Here is a 25,223-nt window from a genome sequence, read left to right as displayed (position 1 = left end):
ACTTTGGGAGGCTGAGGAGGGCGGACTGCTTGAGCTCAGGAGTTCGAGACCAGCCTGGGCAATATGGAAAAACCCTCTCTCCACAAAAAATACAAAAATTAGTCAGGTGTGTTGGCTCATATCTGTAGTCCCAGCTACTTGGAAGGATGAGGCAGGTGGATCACTTGAGCCCGGGAGGCGGAGGTTGCAGTGAGCGGAGATCATGCCACTACATTCCAGCCTGGGTGACTGGGAAAGACCCTGTCTCAAAATAAATAAATAAATAAATAAATAAAAATAAACCATGTGGCTAAATCTTTTCAACAAATGATGTTGAGAAGGCCGGGCGCGGTGGCTCAAGCCTGTAATCCCAGCACTTTGGGAGGCCGAGATGGGCGGATCACAAGGTCAGAAGATCGAGACCATCCTGGCTAACCCGGTGAAACCCCGTCTCTACTAAAAAATTCAAAAAACTAGCCGGGCGAGGCGGCAGGCGCCTGTAGTCCCAGCTACTCGGGAGGCTGAGGCAGGAGAATGGTGTGAACCCGGGAGGCGGAGCTTGCAGTGAGCTGAGATCCGGCCACTGCACTCCAGCCTGGGCGACAGAGTGAGACTCCGTCTCAAAAAAAAAAAAAAAAAAAAAAAAAGCAAATGATGTTGAGAAAACTGGACATCCACATGCAAAAGAATGAAGTTGGAACCTTACCTAATGCTATATTCAAAAATTAACTCAAAATGGATCAAAGACCTAGACATAAGAGCTAAAATAATAAAAGTTTCAGAAGAAAACATAGGAGCAAAGCTTCCTGACAATGAATTTGGCAATGATTTCTTCGATGTGATACCAAAAGCAGAAGCAACAAAAGAAAAAAAATACATAAATTGAACTCCATAAAATTAAAAACGCCTTGCTCGGCATGGTGGCTCATTCCTTTGGGAGGCTGAGGCAGGAGGATCACTTGAGGCCAGAAGTTTAAGACCAGCCTGAGGAATATAGTGAGATCCTCCTGTCTCTACAAAAAAATGAGAAAAAGAAAATAAATTAACCAGGCATAGTGGTGCACGCCTATAGTCCCGGCTACTCCCGAGGCTAAGGCAGGAGGATCACCCTGGCTGACAGAGCGATACCCTGCCTCTAAAAAAAAAAAAAAAAAAAAAAAGGAGAAAATAAAAAGGCAATCTATGGAATGGGAGAAAATATTTGCATGTATCTGTATGTCTAATAAAGGTTTAGTATCCAGAATATATAAAGAACTTCTATGGCCAGGCACCGTGGCTCACATCTGTAATCTCTGCACTTTGGGAGGGTGAGGTGGGAGGATCACTTGAGCTCAGGAGTTTGAGACCAGCCTGGGCAACATAGCAAAACTCCGACTCTACCAAAAATACAAAAATTAGCCAGGCGTAGTGGCACATGCCTGTAGTCCCAGCTACTCGGGAGGCTGACATGGGAGGAGAGCTTGAGCCCAGCAGACAGAGGCTGCAGTGAGCCGTGATCACGCCACTCACTGTAGCCCAGGCGACGGGGCGAGACCCTGTCTCAGCAACAACAAAAACAACCCAATTATTAAAATGGGCAAAAGATCCGAATCAACACTTCTCCAAAGAAGATATATAAACGGCACAGGAAAGACGCTCGAGATTTTAAGATGCAAATCAAAACCACAATGGGACTCCCTCACACCCATTCAGACGGTTACTATCAAAGAAACAGAAAATAAGGCTGGGCACAGCGGCTCAAGCCTGTAATCCTAACACTTGGGAGGCAAAGGTGGGCAAATTGCTTGAGCCCAGGAGTTTGAGACCAGCTTGGGCAAAACGGTGAAACCCCATCTCTTCAAAAAACACAAAAATTAGGCAAGCACAGTGGTGCACACCCGTGGTCCCAACTAATTAGGAGGCTGAGGTTGCCCCCAACCTCATCCAAGCCTGGGAGGTTGAGGCTGCGGTGAGCTGTGATCATGCCACTGCACTCCAGCCTGGTTGACTGAGCAAGACCTTGTCTCCAAAAAAACAAAACCCAGAAAATAACAAGTGTTGGCCAGGCACGGTGGCTCATGCCTGTAATTCCAGCACTTTGGGAGGCTGAGGCAGGAGGACTGTTTGAGCTCAGGAGTTTGAGACTAGCCTGGGAAACATGGTGAAACCTTGTCTCTACAAAAAAAAAAAAAAAAAAACATAGCTGGGCATGGCGGCACATGCACGTAGTCACAGCTACTTGGAGGCTGAAGTGTGAGGATCACCTGAGCCTAGGAGGTAGGTAAAGGCTGCAGTGAGCCAAGATCATGCCACTGCACTCCAGCCTGGGTGAGATCCTGTCTCAAAAAAAAAAAAAAAAAAAAAGGCTTAAAGGAAAAAAAAAAAGAAAATAACAAGTATTGGTAAGGATGTGGAGAAACTCAAACCCTTGTGCACTGCTGGTGGGAATATAAAACAGTATAGCCACTATAGAAAATAGTATGGCAGTTACTCAAAAACACAAAAACAGAATTACCATATGATCTACTTCTGGGTATATACACAAAAGAATTAAAAGTAAGGTCTCGGACGGGCACAGTAGCACACACCTGTAATCCTAGCACTTTGGGAGGCTGAGGCAGACAGATCACTTGAGCTTGGAAGTTGGAGACCAGCCTGGGCAACATGGCAAAACCCTGTCTCTACGAAAATCACAAAAAAAATTAGCCAGGCATGTTGGTACACACCTGTAGTCCCAGCTACTCAGGAGGCTGAGGTGGGTGGATCGCTTCAGTTTGGAAGGCGGAGGTTACAGTGAGCTGAGATCCACTGGCGGATGAATGGACAAACCAAATGTGGTACGTACATATAATGGAATATTGTTCAGTCTTAAAAAGCAAGAAGATTCTGACACATGCTACCACATGGACGAACCTTGAAGACATTATGCTAAGTGAAATAAGCCTGACATAACAAATATTGTATGATTCCACTTACGTGAGGTACCTGAAATAGTCAAATTCATAGAGACGAAAAGTAGAAGGGCGTGTTCCAGGAACTGGGGTAACGGGGAGGTGGGAGTTACTGTTGAATGGTATACAATTTCAGTTTAGGAATATGAAAATGTTCTAGAGTTCAACGCTGGTGACAGTTGTGCAACAATGTGAATATACTTAATGCCATTGAATCCTACACTTCAGACGGCTAAAATGGTAAACTTTTGGTTCTGTGTATTTTCCCCTCCCACTCCCAGCACACACATACGGAAACGCACTGTAAGGGAACACGTAGTGTACTGCTCAGATTCCCCCTCATGATCACGACATTTATCTCCCAGGAGCTCAGCTCTTCTCTAAAAATTACACTTGGCTGAAGGGGGCTTCCTCCCCGACGTTTACACACCCTCCCTGGGGACAGCCTGCATCCTATGACTGGTCAATGGGGGGACACAAAAGTCTGAGTCCTTTGCCGCCAAAAGACCACCCTATCCTTGGTGCTCCCTACGGGGTTGGCTAAGACTTCTGTTACCATTGTATCCATTCGTATTCTACCCCTGCCCAAATCTGCTCATAGCTATTATTCCAGAGAGCTTCTCCAGTAACTGCCCTGAAGGCAAATCTCCATCTCAGAGTCCATTTCCTAGGGAATACAACCTAAGAGAATTCATGTGGAGAAATGCATCTTTCTAAAAGTAATTTAAAGGGCTGGGCATGGTGGTTCACGCTTGTAATCCCAACACTTTGGGAGGCTGAGGTGGGCGGATCACTTGAGGCCAGGAGTTCGAGACCAGCCTGGTTGACAGGGCAAAACCCCATCTCTAAAAAAATACAAAAATTAGCCAGGCGTTGTAGCGCACACCTGTGGTCCCAGCTACTTGAGAGGCTGAGGCATGAGAATCGCTTGACCCAGGAGGCGGAGGCTGCAGTCGAGATAGCACCGCTGTACTCCAGCCTGGGCAATGGAGACTGCCTCAAAATAAATAAATAAATAAATAAATAAATAAATAAATAAATAAAATACAAGTAATTTAAAGTTATAACTCCAACATTTCCCTTCTCCTGCTTGGTACCTGATTCTCAGTCGGTCATTTTCTGAGTAGAGGCGCAAAACATGTTCCCGCTCTTGGAAGAGGCAGACCTGCATGTCACTTAGAGCTTTCTGCAATTCAGCAATCTCTTCCTCCCTCTGCTGCAAATCACATTCAAGTTTATGCTGCAGAAAAACCACAATGAGAAGCTGAAAGACACTGGGCTTCAATGGAGTATCTCTCACTGGATAGGGAGGAGTCTACTCATGTAGAAATATTCCAGAGTAGGCCGGGCGCGGTGGCTCACGCCTGTAATCCCAGCACTTTGGGAGGCCAAGACGGGCGGATCATGAGGTCAAGAGATTGAGACCATCCTGGCTAACACGGTGAAACCCCGTCTCTACTAAAAAATACAAAAAACTAGCAGGGCGAGGTGGCGGGTGCCTGTAGTCCCAGCTACTCAGGAGGCTGAGGCAGGAGAATGGCGTAAACCTGGGAGGCAGAGCTTGCAGTGAGCTGAGATCGCGCCACTGCACTCCAGCCCGGGCGACAGAGCGAGACTCCGTCTCAAAAAAAAAAAAGAAATATTCCAGAGTAAATAATTTCGCCAATACAGAATTCAAATGACAGCAATAGGCATGTATAGACTGGAGTTTGTTTGTTTATTTATTGAGATCAAGTCTTGCTCTGCTGCCCAGGCTGGAGTGCAGTGGCACGATCTCAGCTCACTGCAACCTCCACCTTCTAGGTGATTCTCGTGCCTCAGCCTCCCAAGTAGCTGAGATTACAGGTGCATGCCACCACGCCCAGCTAATTTTTGTATTTTTAGTAGAGATGGGGTTTTGCCATGTTGGTCAGGCTGGTCTCAAACTCCTGACCTCAAGTGATCCACCCGCCTCGGCCTCCCAAAGTACTGGGATTAAAGGCATGAGCCACCATGCCTGGCCTTGACTGGAGTTTAAAAGCTACAGGATGAGTGTGAAGTTTGCATTTAACATCAAAGCTCTCCCATCTTCCTTTTACGGACTATAGAATCCAGAATGCCGTACGACTCACCTATTCTATCCACAGCTTTTTTTTCTTTTTGAGACAGAGTCTCGCTCTGTCGCCCAGGCTGGAATGCAGTGGCATAATCTCGGCTTACTGCAACCTCTGCCTCCCAGGTTCAAGTGATTCTTCTGCCTCAACCTCCCGAGTAGCTGGGATTACAGGTACACACCACCACGCCCAGCTAATTTTTGTATTTTTAGTAGAGATGGGGTTTCACCACGTTGGCCAGGCTGGCTTGAACTCCTGAGCTCAGGCAATCCACCCACCTTGGCCTCCCAAAGTGCTGGGATTACAGGCGTGAACCACTGCACCCGGCCTATCCACATTTTTTTGTTAATGTTTCCTGTATCATAAGCATTATTATGACATGCAGAAAAACAAAGATGAAAAGATCTGATTCCTGTCTATAGAGCTAAGGAATTTCATGGGGAGTGAGGCAAAGGATTCAAATAAAATAATTACTTCATGAAAGCATGCATGGTGAAATGGTGTGGGGGAAAGCGTGGCAGGAATAAAAATTCTGAAATGCTTGGGAAATCAAAGCACTGCCACCAAAGAGCTGACACTTGACAGACGAACAGAAAACTGGTAGAGAGAGAAGCAGACGGTTGGTGCTCCAAGAAAAGAGAACAGGAAGTTAGAACCATGAGAGAGCCTGATGTTGGTAGAAAGGAAGAAGATCTCGTCACGTGCTACAACATGGACGAAACTTGAGGACGTTATGCTAAGTGAAGTAAGTCAGTCACTAAAAGAAAAACTACAGTATGATTCCACTCTATTCTAGATAAATCCTGCTCTTTTTTTTTTGAGACGGAGCCTTGCTCTGTCGCCCAGACTGGAATGCAGTGGTGTGATATCAGCTCACTGCAACCTCCACCTCCTGGGTAATTCTCCTGCCTCGGCCTTCCAAGTAGCTGGGACTACAGGTATGTGCCACCACGCCTAGCTAATTTTTGTATTTTTAATAGAGACAGGTTTTGCCATGTTGGTCAGGCTGGTCTCGAACCCCTGACCTCAGGTGATCCGCCTGCCTCGGCCTCCCAAAGTGCTGGGATTAGACGTGAGCTACCATGCCCGGCAAATCCTGCTCTATTTCTAATTCATAGAAATAGCAAGTAAAATAGTGGTTACAGGGAGTGTGGGGAGAAATGATCTGTTTAAGGGATGGAGTTTTGGTTTTATAAAATGAAAACATTCTAGAGATCAGTCACACAACAATGTGAACATACTTAACACACCAGGCATGGCAGATCACTCGAGGCCAGGAGTTCAAGACCAGCCTGACCAACATGGCGAAACCCCATCTCTACTAAAAAAACAAAAATTAGCTGGGCGTGGTGGCACCCTATAATCCTAGCTGCTCGGGAGGCTGAGGCATGAGAATTGCTTAAACCCAGGAGGTGGAGGTTGCAGTGAGCTGAGATCGAGCCACTGCACTCTAGCCTGGGTGAAAGAGCAAGACTGTCTCCAAAAAAAAAATTATATATACATATACACACATACTCACACACACAAACACTTAAACACTACTGAACGCTTAAAATTGGTTAAGGTCATTAAAAATAATTTGACAAAGGCTGGGCTCAGTGACTCACACCTGTTATCCCAACACTTTGGGAGGTTAAGCTGGGAGGATGCTTGAGCCCAGGAGTTGAAGACCATCCTAGACAACAGAGTGAGATTCCATATTTACAAAAAATAAAAAATTGGGCAGGGTGCAGTGGCTCACGCCTGTAATCCCAGCGCCTTGGGTGGCCGAGCCAGGCAGGTCATCTGAGGTCAGGAGTTCAAGACCAGCCTGGTCAACACGGTGAAACCCAGTCTCTACTAAAAGTACAAAAATTAGCCGGGTGTGGTGGTGGGCACCTATAATCCCAACTACTCAGGAGGATGAGGGAGGAGAATTGCTTGAACCTGGGAGGCAGAGGTTGCAGTGAGCCGAGATCGCGCCACTGCACTCCAGCCTGGGTGACAAGAGCAAGACTTCATCTCAAAAATAAAAAAGAAAATAAAAAATAAAAAATTAGCTGTGCATGGTGACACAAGCCTGTTGTTCCCAGCTACTTGGGAGGCTGAGGCAGGAGGACTGCTTGAGTCCAGGACTTTGAGGATGCAGTGAGCTATGATCACACCACTGCACTCCAGCCTGGGCAACAGGGCAGGACCCTGACTCAAAAAACAAAAAAACAGGCCGGGCGCGGTGGCTCAAGCCTGTAATCCCAGCACTTTGGGAGGCCGAGACGGGCGGATCACGAGGTCAGGAGATCGAGACCGTCCTGGCTAACACGGTGAAACCCCGTCTCTACTAAAAAATACAAAAAACTAGCCGGGCGAGGCGGCGGGCGCCTGTAGTCCCAGCTACTTGGGAGGCTGAGGCAGGAGAATGGCGTGAACCCGGGAGGCGGAGCTTGCAGTGAGCTGAGATCCGGCCACTGCACTCCAGCCTGGGTGACAGAGCAAGACTCCATCTCAAAACAAAACAAAACAAAACAAAACAAAACAAAACAAAAAAAAAAAAAAACCTAGAAGTCTATAGATACATACACAATGTGATAAAAATGACAAATAAATATTAACAACTTATTCGGAGAAAGGGACAGCATACAGGTCCACAGTGGAACTCAAAAGGTTGGAAACACTTTTTTTTGTAGAATCTACAAAAAAAATTAGGCTGGGCATGGTGACTCACACCATGTCCCAGTAAATGTATTTAGAGATGCTGCATCACTGTCATCTGGCAACCAGTCCCCATCCTGAGGCTCTTCAGTAGCTCAAATGGAATGAATTACCCTATAATTCATTGTATATACACATAATGTGAGAAAAATGACAAGCAAACCTCCAAAAAACAAAAGCCTAATAAATTTGGACAAGCACAAATATTTCAGTACTGCTAGAGTGAAAAATGTGAGGCCAACTGGGAATGTAAGAGACCAGAGGCAGGTACTGGCAAGGAGGATACTGTCATAGTTTAGACGCAACTCAAGCGTCTGCATGAGCATCGTGGCAAAAGTGATGTGGGTGTGGGAATGGATTAAGTAATATTTAGGAAGCAGAATCAATAGGACTTGCCAAAAGATTCAGTGTAGGGGACTTGAAAGAACCGTAGGCAATCATGCCATTTACCAAGACAAAGAATAAAGAAAAGTTAAGGAATGAGGAATGGAGGGAGGCAAAATGGTGGCGGTACATGTGCGGGTGAGGAAGAGGGGGTAGAGAAAGGAACTTCAGGAGAAAAGTGAGTCAGGGCTAGTTATTTAACAGTCTTCATCACATACGTAGCAGTGTAATACAAGGATAAAACAAGGTCATTTAGAGTAGAATCTGGAAGAACTTTGACGTTTAAGAGTAAGGAAAGAGAGTTGTTAATGGACACTGAGATGAGCTGATCAGAGAGGTTAGACAGAAATTGTGAAAGAAAAATGACACAGCAATCAAGAAAGGAGGCCAGGCTCATGCCTGTAATCCCAGCACTTCAGGAGGCCAAGGCAGGCGGCCCACAAGGTCAGGAGTTTGAGACGAGTTTGGCCAACATGGTGAAACCCCGTCTCTACTAAAAATACAAAAATTAGCTGGGTATGGTGGTGGGCGCCTGTAATCCCAGCTACTCGGGAGGCTGAGGCAGGAGAATCGCTTGAACCCGGGAGGCAGGGGTTGCAGTGAGCCAAGGTCGCACGCCATTGAACTCCAGCCTGGGTGACAGAGCGAGACTCTGTCTCAAAAAAAAAAAAAAAAGGAAATCAAGAAAGGAAGAAAATTACAGAAAAAGAGAGGTCAAAAGTGACAAACACTGCAAAAGACAAAAAAGAGAAAAGTTTGGCAAAGAGGTACTTGGAGAACACAGAAGGCACGGTTTTAGTGGTGTGGCAAGGACAGAGATGAAACTGCAGTCGAGAAATTCCCCAGCTGGGCACGGTGGCTCATTCCTGTAATCCTAGCACTTTGGAAGGCCGAGGTGGGCAGATTGCCTGAGCTCGGGAGTTTGAGACCAGCCTGGGCAACACGGTGAAACCCTACCTCTACTAAAAAACAAAAAATTAGCTGGGTGTGGCAGCATGCACCTGTAGTCCCAGCTACTTGGGAGGCCGAGGCAGGAGAACTGCTTGAACCCGGGAGGCAGAGGTTGCAGTGAGCCAAGGTTGCATCACTGCACTCCAGCCTGGGCGACAGAACAAGACTCTATCTCCAAAAAAAAAAAAAAAAAATTCCCATTCAGTGAATGGGAAAGTCAAAAGATTCTGGAAGTGTGACTGGGAAAAGAAAGAGCCATTTATATAAAAAGAATAGCTAGAGAGAGAAGCCCAATGAAAGAAGAGTTTTTCATTTTTCTTTTGAGTTGGGAAAGACTGGAGTATGTTTATATACTGAGAAGAAAAAGCTAATATCAAGCAAGAAGTTAAAAATACGACAGAAAGCGGAGAAGAATAATGGAGCAAGGTTTCTCAGGAGGAAAAAGGGGTGAGAGTCACAGGAGGCATTGGATCAATCCAGCTCGAACGGGCACAGATGCCCTGTTCCCGAAGCAGTCAGAAGAATGATCATCAGAAGGTGACTGAAGGCCAGGTGCCGTGGCTCACACCTGTAATCCCAGCACCTTGGTAGGCTGAGGTGGGAGGATTGCTTGAGACCAGGAGTTCCATACCGGCCTGGGCAACACAGTGAGACCATGTCTCTACAACAAATTTTTTAAAAATTAGCTGGGCATGGCGGTGTGTGCCTGTAGCCCCAGCTGCCCAGGAGGCTGAGTGTGGGAGGATCAGTTGAGCCTAGGAGTTCAAGGCTGCAGTGAGCCATGATTATACCACTGCACTCCAGCCTCGGTGACAGAGTAAGACCCTGTCTCAAAAAACAAAAAAACAGGCTGGGAGCGTTGGTTCATGCCTGTAATTCCAGCACTTTGGGAGGCCGAGGCAGGCGGATCACAAGGTCAGGAGATTGAGACCATCTTGGCTAACACGGTGAAACCCCGTCTCTGCTAAAAATACAAAAAACTAGCCGGGTGTGGTGGTGGCGCCTGTGGTCCCACCTACTTGAGAGGCTGAGGCAGGAGAATGGCGTGAACCCGGGAGGCGGAGCTTGCAGTGAGCCGAGATTGCGCCACCGCACTCCAGCCTGGGTGACAGAGCGAGACTCCGTCTCAAAAAAATATAAAAAAAAACAAGGAAAAGTAAAGCAACCAAAGGAAAGAAGGAGATAGATATGGATGGAGTAACTGTGTGAAGATGAGCAGGAAAGATGTTGACAGAGGAGGGCTAAGAAGGGGTTGCAGGCTAGAGGTGAGGGTGTGGCACAGATGTGGACGGAGAGGAAACCCAGTATGGATAGGTAAGAAAACTGTTGTATAGTGGTTGAGGGTACAGCTGAATTTGTTTACCATCGATTCATTATGTACTGATTTGTGACCTTTCTACAACAGTGTCCTCAATCAGGAGTAACTTTGCACATATACACACCCATTCCAGAAACATCTGGCAATATCTGGAGACATTCTTGATTGTCGCAGCTGGGGGTGTTGTGTTACTGGCATCTAGTGGGTAGAGGCCAGGGATGCTGCTAAACATCCTATCACGCACGGGACAACCCCTCACAACAAAGAATCATCCAGGCCAAAATGTCAATAATGCCGAGGTCAAGAAATCCTGCTGTAGGAGAACAGGTGGCAGAGAACTGGATGATGCCACAGCTTAGTTTTTGCTATGCAAGTGGAGCAAAAGAATGATTGAGCAAGGGGTCATTTGCAGGCAGCGCTGTTACTACGGAAGCAAAGCATCATGGGGTTTAGGTTTGAAGGACATGACGTCAGAGCTATATGCAGCACTTAGAAAACCGAAAATTCCGGAAGCTACGGAGGTAACAAAGAAGTTAAGGACTACTCAGATATAAGGAAAGGAAAGAACTAGGTATAAGAGATATGGAGATGTCAGAATTTAAGATTTGAGAAGAAGAGCAGTTTTTGGGGGTTATGATCCAAGAAGGGCCTGAAGAGCCCAGTAGCTGGGCTGGGGAATAAAAAAAGGAATATTTTTTTTTTTTTTTTTTTTTTTTGAGACGGAGTCTTGCTCAGTCGCCCAGGCTGGAGTGCAGTGGCGCGATCTTGGCTCACTGCAAGCTCCGCCTCCCGGGTTCCCACCATTCTCCTGCCTCAGCCTCCCGAGTAACTGGGACTACAGGTGCCCACCACCACGCCCGGCTAATTTTTTTGTATTTTTTGCAGAGACGGGGTTTCACCGTGGCAGCCAGGATGGTCTCGATCTCCTGACCTCATGATCCGCCCGCCTCAGCCTCCCAAAGTGCTGGGATTACAGGCGTGAGCCACCGCGCCCGGCCTAAAAGGAATATTTTTATAAAACATCTGCTTATGATACAAGCTGGCACTTGCAGAGCATCTCTAATTAATGAAGACTTCATCAGAGTTCCAAAAAAGCGTGCGTCGTCTCTTTACCTGTCCTTCACAAGCTTCTTTGTAGAGTTCCAGTTTCTTCAACAAGTCCTCATTTTCTGCCTCGCACTCAGCCATCTTCTTCTGATAATATTCCAGGAGCTCCTTAGAAGGACCGAGTTTGGCCAGACGATCTTCGAGGGAAGGCAAGGGGGTTGACTCCAGTGAGTCTGCCATTCCCCTCCTCTTGGTGGGACCACTGGTGGCAACAGCACGTTTGGAGACAACTGCTTGCCTATGTGAAATTGGAAATGATATATTCACTACACTCTGTGGAGTTTAGGAGTTATGACCTTCCAAATCAAAGCGGCTTTTGTGTTCCTAAAGTGCTTACAATGAAGGTGCTCACGGATTTGGAAGTTTAGCTGGCGCGGTGGCTCACGCCTGTCATCCCAACACTTCGGGAGGCCAAGGTGCGAGAATCACTTGAGCCCAGGATTTCAAGACCAGCCTGGGCAATATAGTGAAACCCTGTCTCTATTAAAAAAAAAAAAAAAAAAAATCTTGGCCAGGCACGGTGGCTCACGCCTGCAATCCCAGCACTTTGGGAAGCCACGGCAGGCAGATTGCCTGAGCTCAGGAGTTCGAGACCAGCCTGGGCAACATGGTGAAACCTCGTCTCTACTAAAATACAAAAAAAAAAATTAGCCAGGCGTGGCGGTGTGCACCTGTAATTCCAGCTACTCGGAAGGCCAAGGCAGGAGAATCGCTTGAACCCGGGAGGCAGAGCCAAGATCCTGCCACTGCACTCCAGCCTGGTGACACAGTGAGACTCCGTCTCAAAAAAAAAAAAAAAAAAAAAATTGAAAGTTTGATATGACAGGATAGTAAACAATTTTATTACTTATCTTCCAAGTACTAATGGTTTAAAGCTGGATTCAAAATACATGTTAGAGCCAGGAATGGTGGCAGAGCTGAGTGGCTGAGCAGTCCCAGCTACTCAGGGGGCTGAGGTGGGAGGATTGCTTGAGCCTAGGAGTTCCAGTCCAGCCTGGGCAACATAGCAAGACCTTGTCTCCAAAGAAATAAAAATAAAATCCATTAGAGACTAAAAAGATAATTAAAAAAAAAAAAGAACATAAACTAAGGGAGACCACGTAGTAACAATCAGAAAGTGTAGTACTACTATAAGACATATTGCAGGCCGGGTGCAGTGGCTCACGCCTGTAATCCCACCACTTCGGGAGGCCGAGGCAGGTGGATCACCTGAGGTCAGGAGTTCGAGACCAGCCTGACCAACATGGTGAAACCCCGTCTCTACTAAAAATACAAAAATTAGCCAGGCGTGGTGGCGTGTGCCTGTAATCTCAGCTACTTGGGAGGCTGAGGGAGGAGAATCGCTTGAAACCCGGAGGCAGAGGTTGTAATGAGTAGAGATTGCGCTATTGCACTCCAGCTTGGGCAACAATAGTGAAACTACGTCTCAAAAAAAAAAAAAAAGACATATTGCAATTGAAACAAACACATCAGATGCTAATCTCTAGCATATGAGACATTTGAATCGCACAGATTAAAACTAAATGTTATTAACTGGCAAAAAGACTCTGATTAAAGGTTGGACATGGCTGGGCGTGGTGGTTCACGTCTATAATCCCACCACTTTGGGAGGCTGAGGTGGGTGGATCACCTGAGGTCAGGAGTTCAAAACCAGCCTGGCCAGCATGGTGAAACCCCATCTCTACTAAAAATACAAAATTAACCAGGCATGGTGGCGGGCGCCTGTAATCTTAGGTGCTCGGGAGGCTGAGGCAGGAAAATTGCATGAACCTGGGAGATGGAGGTTGCAGTGAGCCAGGATCGCATCATTGCACTCCAGCCTGGAAAACAACAGCGAAACTCCATCTCAAAAAAAAAAAAGGGTGGACATGAAGTTTTTGTTTGTTTGCTTCTAGCAAACAAGACTTGAGCTAAAATAATGAAAGTTGGAAAACAGTACAGGCCAGGCGCAGTGGCTCACACCTGTAATCCCAGCATTTTGGGAGGCTAAGGCAGGCGGATCACCTGAGAACGGAGGTTTGAGAACAGCCTGACCAACATGGAGAAACCCTGTCTCTACTAAAAATGCAAAAAACTAGCCGGGCGTGGTGGCGGGCGCCTGTAATCCCAGCTACTCGGGAGGCTGTAGCAGGAGAATCACTTGAACCTGGGAGGGAGGTTGCGGTGGAGCCGAGATCGCGCCATTGCACTCCAGCCTGGGCAACAAGGGCAAAACTTTGTCTCAAAAAACAAAAAAACAAAACAAAACAAAAATAGCACAGAAGAAGAGAAACCCTCCTGTGAAAATAAATCAAATTTGGTTGTCTGCAATTTATAACATAACAAAATAGACAGCAGAGTAGAGAAACTATACCAGAAGCTCTGAGTTAGAGTTAATATTTGTGCTCACTTCTAATACATAAGCATGCAGAGATATTAAAATTTGTCAACTAGCACAAAGAAAAACTTAAACATTTTCTCAATCACTAAAAACTTGTGAGAGAAATACTGTTTTACTTAACATTTCTTTTTTTTTTTTTGAGATGGAGTCTTGCTCTGTTGCCCAGGCTGGAGTGCAACGGCGCGATCTCAGCTCACTGCAACCTCCACCTCCTGGGTTCAAGCAATTCTCCTGCCTCAGCCTCCCACGCAGCTGAGTTTACAGGCGCCTGCCACCATGCCCAGTTAATTTTTTTTTTTTTTTTAAAGTAGAGACGGGGTTTCACCATGTTGGCCAGGCTGTTCTCAAACGCCTGACCTTGTGACCTGCCCACCTTGGCCTCCCAAAGTGCTGGGATTATAGGCATGAGCCACCATGCCCGGCCAACATTTCATGTTTTCTAAAGGGGTTGTTTCAGGCTGGGCACAGTGGCTTATGCCTGTAATCTCAGCACTTTGGGAGGCTGAGGCGGGAGGATTGCTTGAGTGCAAGAGGTCAAGACTGCAATGAGCTATGATTGCACCACTCACTCCATCATGGGCAACAGAGTGAAATTCTGTCTCAAAAAAAAAAAAAAAAAAACCGTTAGGAAATACGTTTCCAATACCTTCCCAGTTCCTAGGCTAACTTAGTCTAAGGCTATATAAGTCTTGATTTCTTAACAACTTGAAAATAAGCAAATGTCTTACTTTCTGCAGACAGGGGTGTGTTTTGGGGTAAAGTTCATGCTGTCTTTTTCACACCTATCAAATACACAAAAGTTCATAATTAGGGGCCAAGAATAGAAAAATAGAAACAGTACAGAAGGCATAGACTGGTTCCCTCTTCAACATCATCATATTTGCCTCTTGGAAAGAATTTGATGTTTTAAAATGTAGTTTTTTTTTTTTTTTTTTTTTTTTTGAGACAGAGTCTCACTCTGTTGCCCAGGCTGGAGTGCAGTGGCTTGATCTTGGCTCACTGCAACCTCCGCCTTCCAGGTTCAAGCAATTCTCCTGCCTCTGCCTTCCAAGTAGCTGGGACTACAGGTGCCCGTCACCGTGCCCGGCTAATTTTTGTATTTTTAGTAGAGATGGGGTTTCACCATATTGGCCAGGCTGGTCCTGATCTCCTGACCTCATGATCTGCCCACCTCAGCCTCTCAAAGTGCTGGGATTACAGGCGTGAGCCACCACCCCCGGCCTAAAATGTAGTATTCTTTAAAGTATCTCCAAATCCTGAAATTCATGCCTTTTGCATTTTCAAAAGGTACTCATAATTATTTTCAAATAAAAATCAGAATGGCATTGAATATTTAAATGGATAAGCACACAAAGTAAGAAAGGTCTCCTTGTTAACTGCAAAAACACAAAAACAAATCTACAATCTTTTCCTTGAAGTTATAGGAGAAGGAGATGCAGAAAAATCTCTACTAAGCAAGAAACAGCACATAGAGCCAGGTGCAGTGGCCTGCACCTATAGTCCCTGCTACTCAGGGGGCTGAGGAGAGGGAATTACTTGAGCCCAGGAGTTCAAGGCCAGCCTCACCAACAAATGGACTTCCCCTGCCCCCACTCCTCTCTCCATAAACAGAAGCAGTAAATGGAAATGAAGGTAGAGCACCCACTATATCAAATTTAAAATGAATACAAAACCACTGATGCGATCTTCATTTCATGTGCTTTCTCTATTATCGTCAGTAGAAGAAAAAAAAATTACTTATAAACTTTAAAAGGCTCTTCATAATCTCCATCTCAATTGATAAAGCAAGATCTTGAGCTCCTGCACTTTAAGCAACCTTATTACAGAAATTTTCAGGAAGATAAACTGCTGGAAAGGGAATGCCATTCCATGTTATATGACTGACAGAGAAAGAAGGAGAGAGGGAGGGAGGCTGATTTTTTACTGCTTTGGTGAAAGCTTTCTTATCAAGCATGCTCTGTCAATCCATTCTGATTCTCAGCAAGTCAGATGATATTCTGTTATGTCCTTCTACCTGGTATAATCTGCTTAAAATCTTCAGTTCTGCAGCCGGAAACAGTGGCTCACGCCTGTAATCCCAGCACTTTGGGAGGCCGAGGTGGGTGGATCATGAGGTGAGGAGATGGAGACGATCCTGGCTAACACGGTGAAATCCCGTCTCTACTAAAAATACAAAAAACTAGCCGGGCGAGATGGCGGGCGCCTGTAGTCCCAGCTACTCGGGAGGCTGAGGCAGGAGAATGGCGTGAACCCGGGAGGCGGAGCTTGCAGTGAGCCAAGATCGCGCCACTGGACTCCAGCCTGGGCGACAGAGCGAGATTCCATCTCAAAAAAAAAAAACTCTTCAGTCTTTTGGGAAAGAATTTTGTGTAAAAGTATGAAAAGAGACAATCACCACTGTTACTTCCATATACCACTTTCCTGCTCAGAGCCCCACAGTGCCTCTCCCCCTGACTTCTTCAAAGCTGTCTTTGTTTGGCTTCCAGGACGCCTCTTCCTAGTTGTCCCCTTTCCTTACTGGTCATCACTCATTGTCTTGGTGATCTCCTGAGGTCTCACGGTTTTAAACAGTATGTACACATTAGTCGGCCGGGCGCGGTGGCTCAAGCCTGTAATCCCAGCACTTTGGGAGGCCGAGACGGGCGGATCACGAGGTCGGGAGATCGAGACCATCCTGGCTAACATGGTGAAACCCCGTCTCTACTAAAAAATACAAAAAACTAGCCGGGCGAGGTGGCGGGCGCCTGTAGTCCCAGCTACTGGGGAGGCTGAGGCAGGAGAATGGCGTAAACTCGGGAGGCGGAGCTTGCAGTGAGCTGAGATCCGGCCACTGCACTCCAGCCTGGGTGGCAGAGCGAGACTCCGTCTCAAAAAAAAAAAAAAAAAAAAAAAAATATATATATATATATATATATATATATCGCTTTGGGGCCGGGCCTTGGCATGGCCAGGCCATGGCAAGACCCTATCGCTACCAAAAATGTAAAACTTAGCTGGGCACGGTGGCATTGCAGTCCCACCTGCTTGGTGTGAGGACCACTTCAGCCTGGGGGTTCAAGGCTGCAGTGAGCAGTGATCGTGCCACTGCACTCTAGCCTAGATGATAGAGCAAGACCCTGTCTCAAAAAAAAATAAATAAATAAAATAGGCTGGGCACAGTGGCTCATACCTGTTTAATGCCAGCACTTTGGGAGGCCAAGGTAAATGGATTGCTGGAGGTCAGGAGTTTGAGAGCAGTCTGGGCAACATGGTGAAACCCTGTCTCTACAAAAATTACAGAATTAGCTGGGAGTGGTGGCACGTGCCTGTAGTCCCAGCTATTCAGGAGGCTGAGGCAGGAGGACTGCTTGAGCTTGGGAGGCAGAGGCTGCACTGAGCTGAGATTGCCCCACTGCTCTCCAGCCTGAGCGACAGAGTGAGATCTTATCTGGAAAAAATAATAATAATAAAAATAAACATTGTAGTTGAGAGTGTAGGCTCTGACATCAGACTTGGGTTTGAGTCAAAGCCCTGCCTCTTATTAGCTGTGTCCCTCAGCTAAGTTATCCTCTCTAAATTTCAGTTACTTCTATGTCATAGGTTGGTATATGGATTAAATGACATAATGAATATAGCGCCGAGTGACAGTGTTTGACATATAAGCACTCAATAAACGTGGACTATTATTATTATTGACAACTCCCAAAGGTTCTGTCTTCAGCTTTCTTTATCATTTCCTCTAACCATTTCTTTGGGAACATCATTATTCCTCCTGTTTTTATTATTAACTCTACCATCTAAAACACTACATGGCATATAGTAAGTAACAAGTACATGTTGAATAAACAAACATCTCTTTTAACCTCTTAATTTGAATTAACAAAAATGTACTGGACATTTTCACCTATTGGCGCTTGAAATGTTTAACTTAAAAAAGAAATCACTCAAGTTAGGTATTTTTTTTTTTAGCATCTCAAAGTTAACATTTCCTAAACCTAACACATCATCTTTTTATCCAAACACGACCCTTCTGACTTTCCTATTTTAGGTACTAATTTGGCGTTTCCAAGCAACTAGGAGTTGGCAACTTAAATTCATCATTTGATCACTCGTTCTCCTGAATCTGTCTAACCCTATGAATATCTTGTATATTTTATCTCCACAATGACCATGTTATTTCACAGTCTCAATACTTCTTACCCATACCACTACAACAGCTTAACGGTTCTACCAACTCCTTGCCTCTCCTGAACCATTTTCTGTAATAAAATTCATCAGTAGAACCTCATAGTCTAAAGCATTAAATCAAACTTGTTAGCCTAGAATTCACGACTTTCTCCACAAGGGCCAAACCTAACTTTCCTGCCTTATTGTCTTCTACTCCCCCAAATGTACCGTCTCCAGGTAACTTCCCTGCCTCCATACCTTTGTTCATGAGCTTCCCTCTAGCTGGAACACAGCTCCCTCCACAGCCCTCATTTCACTGAACAAAATCTAGTCTGTACATGAAAACTCGTCTTAAATAGCACCTCCTTTTTCTCTTTCCTGAGTCTCCCCATCCAGAATGATTTAGCAAAAATGATCTAACTGCAAAAGAACTGCCTTTGAAATTCTCTACAAGTCAACGTATTAGAATTCTTTATTGCTATCGTTTCTCCCTTGCTAGCGTGCGTTCCCTGCAGATAAAAACCGCGTCTTACTCTTCATTGCCTCTTCCAAAGAACAATGCCCTTGCTGACAGGTAAATTAACGGGTTTCAGCTAGCTTCTCTGCACCTATCTCCAATATCCTTGCTTAGGTATATTCTTATAGCTTGTCTACTAACAATTAACATTTATGTAGCACTTCGAATTTTTTTCTGTTAGCCACGTGACAAATCTGTGAAATTTATTTTATTCTCCCCACAACTGGTAAGTATTTTTATTACCCCTTATTTTACAAATGAGGAACCTGAGGGTTAGAGCAGCGTGGGGTGAGCGTGTACCGGAACCCATCTCCAGGGCGTCCGAATCCTGCACCCCTTTCCCCACTTCACCCCACGCTCGACTCCCTCCCTGCGGCAGGTCCCCTCCCTCCAGCACTCCGGAGGTCTCTCCCTTTGCACCCTCGAACTTTCTCCTCCGGTCCCCAGCCCCGCCACGGGCACCAGAGTCCAGGCTCACGTCCCTCTCCTCCGCACTGCTTCCGCCGTTACTTCTCCCTCACAAGATTTTCTTCCCAAGGCCTCTTACTAACCCCTTCACCCCCAACCCGAAACTCCATACTCACGACACACTGAGACTCCGCGTCAGGGAACTCAACTGAAACGCAAAAGTCAAACCAAGGAGCGTCGCGGCGCCACGGCGCGTCCCTGAATCCGTGCAATCGCGCAGGAGTTTACAAGGCCCTTTGGACTGCGCACCAATGGGAACGGCCGTCACACAGAGGCCCGCCCCATCTCGCCCCTCCTCGCGGTGCTCCTGGCCGCGCAGAGGTCTCTGGGAAACGTAGTTTTTCTTCTGCATGCAGTTCTGCGCGGGGCGATGCAGCTGGGCTGCAACCTGCTCCTCCAGGTACCGGTAATGGGACGTTTGGGGTCAGAACGCACCACTTCCGGGCACCCCCACTTAAGATTGCTCAACTGCTTTTAGCTCAGGTGCTTCGCGTTCATGGTACATATATGTTGTCATTTCCAAGCTTGTCTCAAGAAGATAAAGATTCTAAGAGAAGTTTATTCTTCCATGACCTGCTGGCCTAGAGCCAGGATAGGACCTGAGGTTCAGTTTCTACGGTCAGGGGATTATGTATTAAAATTCTACTGTTTGTTCCGTAGCAGACGCTGCTTCCTTTTCCGGAGAAATGTGAGTCACTGGGCTTTCGTGATCAAAGCAAGTTCAAAATCCATTATGTTCTCATCTTTCCGGAAAGCAAGGTGTAAAGGTGGGGGGGAAAGCGCTTAATTGCAGCTACTGGCGTGGAAAAGCTGGGCCCTTCGCTGGTACGAGTCCTAAGGATGTCTAAACGGAACGTGCGTCTGCTACAGGCACACTTTCCTTTATTGCGCTTCCCAGATAACTGTTTTTACAACCGTAAGGTTTGTGGCAACGCTGCATGGAACCAAATCTATCTGCGCCATTTTTCCTACAGCACAGGCTTACTGTGTGCCTCTGCACCACACTTGTTAATTTTCACAATATTTCAAACTTTTTCATAATAATTGTATGGGTTATGCGGATCTATTATCTTTTATATTACTATTGTAATTGTTTAGGGGCACCATGAACCATGCCCATATAAGATGACAATCTTAGTTAATAAATGTTGTGGATGTTTTGACTGCTCCACAGACCAGCAGTCTCCCTGCCCTTCTCCCTCTCTTCTTGCCTCCTTATTCCTATGATACAATATTGAAATTAGACCAATTAACAACCGTACAGTGGGGGTTCAAGCGAAAGATAGAGTCACACATCTCTTACTTTAAATAAAAAACTGAAAATGATCAAGCTCAGCGAAGAAGGCATGTTGAAAGCCGAGACAGGATGAAAGCCAGTCTTCTTGCACCAAAGTTAGCCAAGTTGTGCGTGCCAAGGAAAAGTTTTTGAAGGAAATTAAAAGTGCTGCTCCAGTAAACACACAAATGATAAGAAAATGAAACAGATATTGCTGATACCGACAAAGTCTGAGTGGTCTGGACAGAAGATCAAACCAGCCACAACATTCCCTCACGCCAAAGCCTAACCTGGAGCAAAGTCCTAACTCTTCAATAAAATGAAGGCTGAGACAGGTGAGGAGGCTGCAGAAGAAAAGGTGGAAGCTAGCACAGGCTGGTTCGCGAGGTTTAAGGAAAGGAGCTAGTTGCGTTGCTTAAAAGTGCGAGGTGAAGCAGCAAGTGCTGGTGTAGATGTTGCAGCAAGCTATTCGGAGAGCTAATTAAGGTAACTGGTTAAGGTAACTGGCTAAGGTAAACTACAGACTTTCAATGTATCTGAACCAGCCTTTTATTGGAAGAACATGCCAGCTAGTACTTTCATAGCTAGAGAGAAGTCAATGCCTGGCTTCACAGCTTCTAAGAACAGACTGACTCTCATGTTAGGGGCTAATGCAACTGTTGACTTTAAGTTGAAGCCAGTGCTCATTTACATCCCTAAAATCCTAGAGCCTTTAAGAATTATGCTAGATATAGTCTGCCTGTGCTGTATAAATGGAACAACAAAAGCTGGATGACAGCATATATCTTTGTAGCACGGGTAACTGAATATTTTAAGTCCACCATTTTATTTATGTTTTAAGTCCTACAGCTCAGGGAAAAAAGGATTTATTTCAAAATATTACTTCTCACTCACAATGCAACTGGTCACCCAAGAGCTCTGGTGGAGGTGTGCAAACAGATGAATATGACTTTCATGCTTGCAAACACAACAGACATTCTGCAGCTCATGGATCAAGGAGTCATTTTTGACTTTCACGTCTTATTAAGAAATATATTTCAGGCCAGGCGCGGTGGCTCAAGCCTGTAATCCCAGCACTTTGAGAGGCCGAGACGGGCGGATCACGAGGTCAGGAGATCAAGACCATCCTGGCTAACATGGTGAAACCCCGTCTCTACTAAAAAATACAAAAATCTAGCCGGGCGAGGTGGCAGACGCCTGTAGTCCCAGCTACTGGGGAGGCTGAGGCAGGAGAATGGCGTAAACCTGGGAGGCGGAGCTTGCAGTGAGCTGAGATCCGGCCACTGCACTCTAGCCTGGGCAACAGAGCGAGACTCCGCCTCAAAAAAAAAAAAAGAAAGAAAGAAATATATTTCAGGCTGGGCACAGTGGCTCATGCCTGTAATCCCAGCACTTTGGGAGGCCGAGGCAGGTGGATCACCTGAGGTCGGGAGTTTGAGACCAACCTGACCAACATGGAGAAACCCCGCCTCTACTAAAAATACAAAATTAGCCAGGCGTGGTGGCGCATGCATGTAATCCCAGCTACTTGGGAGGCTGAGGCAGGAGAATCACTTGAACCTGGGAGGCGGAGGTTGCAGTGAACTGAGATCGTGCCATTGCACTCCAGCCTGGGCAACAAGAGCGAAACTCCATCTCAAAAGAAAAGAAAAGAAATATATTTCAGAAGGCTATAGCTGCCAGAGATAGTGATTTCTTTGATGAATCTGGGCAAAGTAAATTGAAAACCTTCTGGAAAGGACTCACCGCCATTCTGGATGTCCTTAAGATCATTTGTGACTTGGCCTGGTGAGGTGACTCACACCTGTAAACCCAGCACTTTGGAAGGCCAACGTGGGTGGATCACTTAAACTCAGGAGTGCATGACAAGCCTGGGCAACATGGAATACCTTGTCTCTACAGAAAAATACAAAAACTAGCCAGGTGTGCTGGCATGCACCTGGCTACTGGGGAGGCTGAGGTGGGAGGACTGCTTGAACCTGGGAGGCAGAGGTTGCAGTGAGCCGAGATCGCACCACTCACTCCAGCCCGGGTGACAGAGTAAGACTCCATCTCAAAAAAAAAAAAAAAAAAAAAAAAAGAAGTATTTTAAATTAAGGCATGTACATTTTTAAAAGAAATAATGCAAACTAGAAATAATGCACTAGACTACAGTATAGTGTAAACACATAGCTTTTTTAATGCACTGGGAAACCAAAAATTTCGAACAATTTGCTTTATGGTGATATTCACTTTATTATGGTGATCTGGAACTGAACCTGCAATATCTCCAAGATATGCCTGTACTCCCAAACCTGCTTCTTTCCCCTTGTGATTTTCTCTGTTAATTACATTAAAATCTTCCCAAACATCTTGGCTCAGTATCTTTGTCTATTTCCTTTCTTTCAGCTGCAATTTTTTAAAAAATCAAGTCATGGTGAGCCTGTCTTCACATATATCCTCCTATTTATTTCTACTATGTGTCTTATTACCTTTCACTTGGACTATTACAATAGGCTTCTAACTGGGTGTTCTTGCCTCCAATCCATTCTATAAAAGCTAATTTTTGTCCAGGCTGGTCTCCAACTCCTGACCTTGTGATTCACCTGCCTCTGCCTCCCAAAGTGCGCGGATTACAGGCATGAGCCCTGTCTCTATTAAAAATACAAAAATTAGCTGGGCGTGGTGGCACATGCCTGTAATCCCAGCTACTCGGGAGGCTGAGGCAGGAGAATTGCTTGAACTCGGGAAGTGGAGGTTGCAGTGAACTGAGATCACGCCATTGCACTCCAGCCTGGGTGACAAGGAGACTCTGTCTCCAGAAAAATCACTTTTTTTTTCTGGATATGTCACAATTCCGGATATGTCACACTCCTGCTTATAAACCTTCGATGACTCCCCACAGACTAGAGAATGAAGTTCAGATGGTAATATGGCATTCAAAGACTGCAACTATCTGACCCCATTTGTCTCTAGTTAAAGAAATTGATGGTCATCTCCTGAACATAGGATGCACTTTCCAGCTTCAGGTCACACTCTTCCTTTTATCTGGATTGGCCCTTTCAATGAATCTTCACTCAAAATTCTTACAAGGGCCAACTCAAATACTACCACTTTTGTAAAATCTTGACTATCTCCCTAATTGGAAATACAATCTGCTAGGAATTCGTGCCAGGAAATTCCTGGGTACCAAAAGGCACAGATGCTCAAGTCCCTTACATAAATGGCACACTATTTGCATATAACCTATGCATACCCTCTCATATACTTCAAAACATCTATAGATTACTTCTAATACCTAATACAATGTAAATAGTTGGTTTTCTTCTCTCTTCTTTTTTTTTCGAGAGGGAGTCTTGCTCTGTCCCCCAGGCTGGAATGCAATGGCACAATCTCAGCTCACTGCAACCTCCGCCTCCCAGGTTCAAGTGATTCACCTGGCTCAGCCTCCCAAGTAGCTGGGATTATAGACACCCGCCACCACACCTGGCTAATTTTTGTATTTTTAGTAGAGACAGGGTTTCACCATGTTGGCGAGGCTGGTCTCGAACTCCTTACTTCAGGCGATCTGCCTGCCTCGGCCTCCCAAAGTGCTGGGATTATAGATGTGAGCCACCTCGCCTGACCAGTGTATTGATTTTTTAAAATTTCAAAATGTATTTAAGTTCATTTATTTATTTATTTTTATTTTTTAGAGACAAGGTCTTGCTATGTTGCTCAGACTGGACTCAAACCCCTGGGCTCAAGCAATCCTCCTGACTCAATTTCCTGAGTAGCTGGGATTATAGATGCATGCCACTGCACTTGATTTACTGTATTGTTTTATTTCATTTATTTACTTATTTATTTAGAGATGGCGTCTCACTCTGTTGCCCAGGCTGGAGTGCAGTAGTGTGATCTCGGCCCACTGCAACCTCTGCCTCCTGGGTTCAAGCGATTCTCTTGCCTTAGCCTCCCAAGTAGCTGGGACTACAGGCATGCACCACCAAGCCCAGTCAATTTTTGTATTTTAGTAGAGATGGGACTTCACCATGTTGGCCACTCTGGTGTCGAACTCCTGACCTCAAATGATCTACCCACCTCGGCCCCCCAAAGTTCTGGGATTACAGGCATGAACCACCACACTTGGCCTATACTGTTTTTTAATCTGTATTATTTTTATTTTTTATTATTATTTTTATTTTTTTTCCAAATATTTCTGTAGTCGGTTGGGTTTGTGGATATGGACTCTCTAAATGAGGAACCCTTGGATATGGAAGGCTAGCTGTAATCCCTTCTGATTGGATATTCATTTAGCAATTTGTCCTTTCATTTTTATAAAGTAGCCTTTATTCAAACGTCACCAATCTGGTTGGGTGCAGTGGCTCATGCCTGTAATTCCAGCACTTCGGGAGGCCAAGGCAGTAGGATTGCTTGAGCTTAGACGTTTGAAACCAACCTGGGAAATACAGCCAGATCCTATCTCTATAGAAAATAGAAAAATAAAAATAAATTACCCAGGCGTGGTGGCACACACCTGTGGTCCTAGCTACTCAAGAGGCCAAGGCGGGAAGATTTCTTGAGCCCAGAAGTTTGAGGTTACAGTGAGCCAAGATGGTGCCATTGCACTCCAACCTAGGTGACAGAATGAAACCCTGTCTCAGAAAACTAAAAACAAAAACCAAATGTGACCAATCTGTGAGCCCTTTGAGGATCACCCAATCTCCCTTACTTTCTCTTCTTTAGAAAAGATCTTATCATCACCTAAAATAGTATCTATTTATTAGCCTGTGCTTATTCTTTTGTCTTCCCTTTCCACTAGAATGTGAGTTCTATGAGAGCCGATACTTTGTCTTTTTTTGTTGTTCACTGTCATATATCCAGCATCGGGAAGAGTGCCTGGCACACAGAGATGTGGAATAAATGTTGAATGCAGGTATAATGCTCCTCCCTGCAGGTGTGCTGCCTCCCCCCATTAGAATGCTCTTCTTCCATTCTATATCTAAATTAATGCATCATCATTCATTC

General features: G+C 45.5%; 1 protein-coding gene across 11 annotated transcripts in view; it reads right to left on the bottom strand.

Moving 5' to 3' along the window:
* Window positions 1-19,125, bottom strand: part of CCDC77 (coiled-coil domain containing 77) — a 56,331-nt gene extending 37,206 nt beyond the window's left edge. For 6 of the 11 annotated variants that reach the window (XM_065523529.1, XM_074006012.1, XM_005569724.5 and 3 more), the window contains exons 1-4: window positions 19,078-19,125; window positions 14,559-14,612; window positions 11,457-11,688; window positions 4,007-4,149 (exon numbers count right to left, since the gene is read on the bottom strand). In XM_065523529.1, coding sequence (XP_065379601.1) covers window positions 4,007-4,149; window positions 11,457-11,688; window positions 14,559-14,596 — 413 coding nt within the window. In that variant the 5' untranslated portion in view covers window positions 14,597-14,612; window positions 19,078-19,125. Of the gene's footprint in view, window positions 1-4,006; window positions 4,150-11,456; window positions 11,689-14,558; window positions 14,613-15,844; window positions 16,412-16,999 lie in introns of those variants that run through there. The other 5 variants (XM_005569725.5, XM_074006010.1, XM_074006011.1 and 2 more) reach the window with 3 other exon arrangements.
* Between the last annotated feature and the right edge of the window lie 6,098 nt (window positions 19,126-25,223).

Source organism: Macaca fascicularis, chromosome 11 (assembly GCF_037993035.2).
Source record: "Macaca fascicularis isolate 582-1 chromosome 11, T2T-MFA8v1.1".
In the NCBI taxonomy this organism is placed as follows: domain Eukaryota; kingdom Metazoa; phylum Chordata; class Mammalia; order Primates; family Cercopithecidae; genus Macaca; species Macaca fascicularis.
Note: the sequence above shows the minus strand (reverse complement) of the source record. Positions and strands in the feature narration are given on the sequence as shown.